General features: G+C 36.7%; 1 protein-coding gene across 1 annotated transcript; it reads left to right on the forward strand.

Annotated features, from left to right (window-relative positions):
* The first annotated feature begins 677 nt into the window (after window positions 1-677).
* On the forward strand, window positions 678-3,511 carry LOC108903230 (glucose dehydrogenase [FAD, quinone]-like). Its single transcript, XM_023456791.1, has 4 exons — window positions 678-861; window positions 1,419-1,637; window positions 2,216-2,851; window positions 3,090-3,511. Exons 1-4 carry the CDS (start codon window positions 678-680, stop codon window positions 3,509-3,511), a joined length of 1,461 nt encoding a protein of 486 aa, XP_023312559.1.
* The last annotated feature ends 994 nt before the right edge of the window (window positions 3,512-4,505 follow it).

Genomic DNA, 4,505 nt, shown 5'->3' on the forward strand with positions numbered 1-4,505 from the left:
ATATATTTTCAAAAATTATTTGATACGTAACATACTCCTTCTGAAATAAGAAAGATTTGGCCTTTCAGATGCATTAGTTACACTTCTTACTTAAGTGACAAACAATTTATGATCTGATATCAAATTTTCACTTGGTCACTTTCTTTTCTAATTTGGGCCACATATTATTTCAATATTTCATTAACGATCTTCCAAAAGTCATCAGTTGTGAGTGAGAATTTGTTATTTGCTGATGATTTAAATTATATTTTCCTATAGATTCAACTCATCTACAACAATACATCAATCAATTGTCATCGTGATGTGAGATATACCGTACAAAACCCAATATATTTAGCCAGATAATGAATACCACTATAAATACAATGAAATGCTTGACAGCACTAAATGTAAATAGGCAATTACTATAAAAGTTATCTAAAAAATTCTTGAATTATTTAAAGGAACCATTATTTATAAATGTTTCCATTATCTCTTATCTTCATTTTTGATATTCTATACCATAAGTTTTTGACCCAACCCTGTAGATATACCTAATGGCAATGGACAGCTATTCCACTTATTCTACGTGAATAACACAATTTTATCAACATTAACTCATTCGCGTTTTTCACAAGATAACCCAGGAAATATTATTTAATAGAGTTTTGCATATTCCAGCGCATAGGCAGCTTACAATGTCGAAACATTTTCTGATCGTGTTGTCTTTTGTCAACTTTATAATCTGCTGCTCTAGCGTTACAGAGGAAATTATAGATCATTACGAGAAAGTTATTCTGGAGGAGAAAGAGAAAGCCAGAAGTTATGAATTACCAAGCAATGCCCACATGTACATTCCAGAATATAACGATCCACCTCTGGGCAAGTAGAACTTTTAAAGTCTAACAAACCACAGTAGTGTTTTTGAATTATGATGATCTGTTAATGATGTAGATATTGGGAGTCAATATAACTAAGCACCTTAGAAACCCAACACTAGTAGAATTACAATTATTTGAAACGTAACTAGGAGTTATAAGTGAAATTTCTAAAAAACCCAGTGATATTGACCTTAGGGATCCTTACAGAGGTATCGGTTAACTAATTATACTGGAATTTAATGTATTTTTCCATTTAAGTAGATCAATAATTAGCAAAAGTTTCACCACTTTACATTAAACCGCCTACAAGATATTTTAGTCCAAATCTTTTCAAAAATTGCTTTCTAAGACATTTTCTTTTTGACTACCTGAACTGAAATTTATTGAAATATCCTTTCTTAATTTTTTTTTTGTACATATACATTTTTTAATTGAACCATATATATTTTTAACTTTGCGAACACTTACAAGTTCAGAGTTTCTTAACATCTTGCTAGTATTGAAGTTTTTGATTAAACATTTTCTTTTCATTATTTACAACTTTCCGCCCCTTTTCAGATTTTGGTACGTTTGATTTTATAATAGCAGGGGCCGGATCGACAGGGTCTGTGATAGCCAGGCGCTTGTCGGAAATAAAACAGTGGAATATCCTAGTTTTGGAAGCTGGCGAATTCGGTAATGAAGTAACTGACATCCCGAGAATAAGCTACGATGTCGTCATGGCAAGCGACTATAATTGGGGGTACTACTCTGTGCCGCAAAAGAATTCCTGCTTAGGTAGTAATTTTCCGTTGTTTATGTTCTGTAAACCTTGATATTTTACTTTTGAAATTAATAACAATTCTTTATCAATAAAGTAGGGGAGACAGAGTTGGCTGTATCGGGGTACAATTGTACCAGTATACATATATAACACACTGGTGAAGTCATATTTGATCGGTAAGGACAGTCACCGTTATAGCTAGTATGTATAACCATTTAGAATGATCTATCAACCGACGAGATGTATGAACGTTTTTAAACATAATTTTATATTATTGTATATGTATATCACAGGCTAATACAATTCAATGTATTTTATTTATCATAAAGTATCAGAATTGTACTTCTCAAATTTATATAGCTTATTATAGACTGATTATTCTCTTCTATTCTATTTATTATTCAAATTAAAAAGAAGAGAAAAACAGATACATTTTTGCAATTTACACCTATTTACAAAAGGGCTTAAAAAATAGAAGGCCCTAGTATGTATCTTTAATGTGTTGTAAAGAAAGACAGCCATAAGTGTTTGATGCAGTGACTCTGCTCTAAATATAGAAAAAAGTTTGGAAACGCTATCCGGTTATTTTTAGGAATGGAAGAGGAGCGTTGCCCCTTTCCCAGGGGCAGGGGCGTAGGTAGAACCTCTCTCCTCAACGGCCTGGCGTACGCCCGATGCAGCAAAATCGACTACGACATTTGGTGCGCCCAAGGCAACCCCGGGTGGTGCTACGAAGACGTGCTTCCATATTTCAAAAAATCGGAAGACTTCCGCAAAAACGACCCCGACGCAGTGGTCGACATGGCTTTCCACGGAGTTGGTGGGCCTCTTCATGTTAACTTTCCCATGCCGAGGGCTGAACAGTGCAAGGTATTCTTCAAGGCCAACGAAGAGCTAGGGTACCAGCAAATCGAGTGGAACGGACTCAATGCCACGGGCGTGAGCCCTAATCAGGTCAACGTGAAGCACGGGAAGAGGCAAGACAGTGACACTGCTTTCTTAAAACCCGTGTTGGATAGATCCAACCTGGTGGTACTTACTAAGAGCTTTGTCATGAAAATAGTAATTAATGAGTTAAAGGTGGCGGAGGGGGTAACCTTCAGTTATAAGGGAAGGGTGTATACAGCCATCGCTTCCAAGGAAGTTATAGTGTCCCTAGGCGCAATCAGCTCGCCACAACTGCTGATGGTTTCTGGAATTATTCCAGGTGAACACCTCAAGGAATTTGGTATGTGAAATGAGTTGGTACGAAATAAAAATTATACAAATTTGTTTAATCACACAACACCGGACATTTTTAATCTCTGCTAATAAATCGTCCATTTTGTTTACTCTCATGACACGTGATTTAAACACGTGGAAAGCATTACAATGACAGTAACGTTTTTTCTGTATGGTTTGAATTAGGTTAATACCTGGATAAAAAGTAAGATAGAAAGTTTTAACATTTTACTTTAAAATTTCAGGTATTCCCTTAGTCCAAAATTTGGAGGTAGGTAGCGCCTTATCCGACCACGTTCAAACATACGGATTAACCTTCTCAAGTAACCTCAGCGAGCCAGTTCAGACTTTAAGGGAACAAATTAAAGACTACTTGGCTGGCGTCGGACTTCTGAGCCAACCCTTAAACCGACAAGTCCTTGGATATTACCAAACTTACGTGGAGATGATTCCAAACTACCAAGACCTAGAAATAAGTTTCTACTTTTCTAACGCAACGACTTTCACCTTAAATAAGTTGCAGCGTTGGAAAGAAAGCGTCTCTGAAGCGATCGAAGGTGTTGACAGCTCAAGTTCTTTCAGCATGTACCCCACCCTTTTACATTTGAAGTCGACTGGAACCCTCAGATTGAAAAGCGCCTCNTTTTCAGTTTTTGAATTTGAATAGGCTTTCCTTGCCTTAACTGGAGATTTGTTTGCTTCAATACATGATAAATTTTTAACCGAGTAAAAAGTGACAAAAAGAAGTTGTAAGGAAATTTTTTACAAGGATGAGGATTAAATATTTCTTTTAATTCATTTTTAAGTTTGTAAATAATATGAAAGCAGAAATCAAGATACCTAACTGTTATAATGATTTACCAAACGTTCACTATGATTCATCAAACGAAAAGACGAAAACCAGACCTGGCAACGAGATGCCCAACTAGTGTCGACCTTCTCTTGTTTTCCATTTCACTCATTTGCGTGTCTCCTGTTGTCACTGACAAAGATAGCTAGATATGCGAGGATGTCTATAATTAAATCAGTCTCATAAATTTACTATAGTTTACTATTACCTGCGCCAAGTGCATCATTTTTCACTCAAATTGTATGTCCCTGGCGCATAGTGACAAAGATAGAAATTTGGTCGACGGCATGAATGAATGTGAAAACTCTTATTAGTTTATTCTCTTTGACAGTGCCAAGCTAATGTAGTCGCCTTGCTATTGACCAATTTTTGGTAGGCTATGGTAGAAGCTATGCGCGGTGCTCCATTATAGCGATATCCTGAGAGTCTAATACTTAGACCATTTCTTAAAAAGGGGTCTATACGGAGTATAGGAATCACCAACGTATCTGATTGGATGGAAAATAGAAAGTTCTTTTAGTTTGAATATTTGTAGCAATTGTTTAACTTCCTAAATTTTGTTAGTTAAGACTCGTCAAGACAGAAGCGTCATTAACGACTAGTTTCCAGAAATAAAGTTGCTGTGTGTCGATGTATATGTATATTTTCTTGTGGTTATTTTTAGGAATGGAAGAGGAGCGTTGCCCCTATCCCAGGGGCAGGGGCGTAGGTGGAACCTCTCCTCAACGGCCTGGCGTACGCCCGATGCAGCAAAATCGACTACGACATTTGGTGCGCCCAAGGCAACCCCGGGTGGTGCTACGAAGACGTG

Source organism: Anoplophora glabripennis, unplaced genomic scaffold, assembly GCF_000390285.2.
Source record: "Anoplophora glabripennis isolate ALB-LARVAE unplaced genomic scaffold, Agla_2.0 scaffold2745, whole genome shotgun sequence".
Lineage (NCBI taxonomy): Eukaryota > Metazoa > Arthropoda > Insecta > Coleoptera > Cerambycidae > Anoplophora > Anoplophora glabripennis.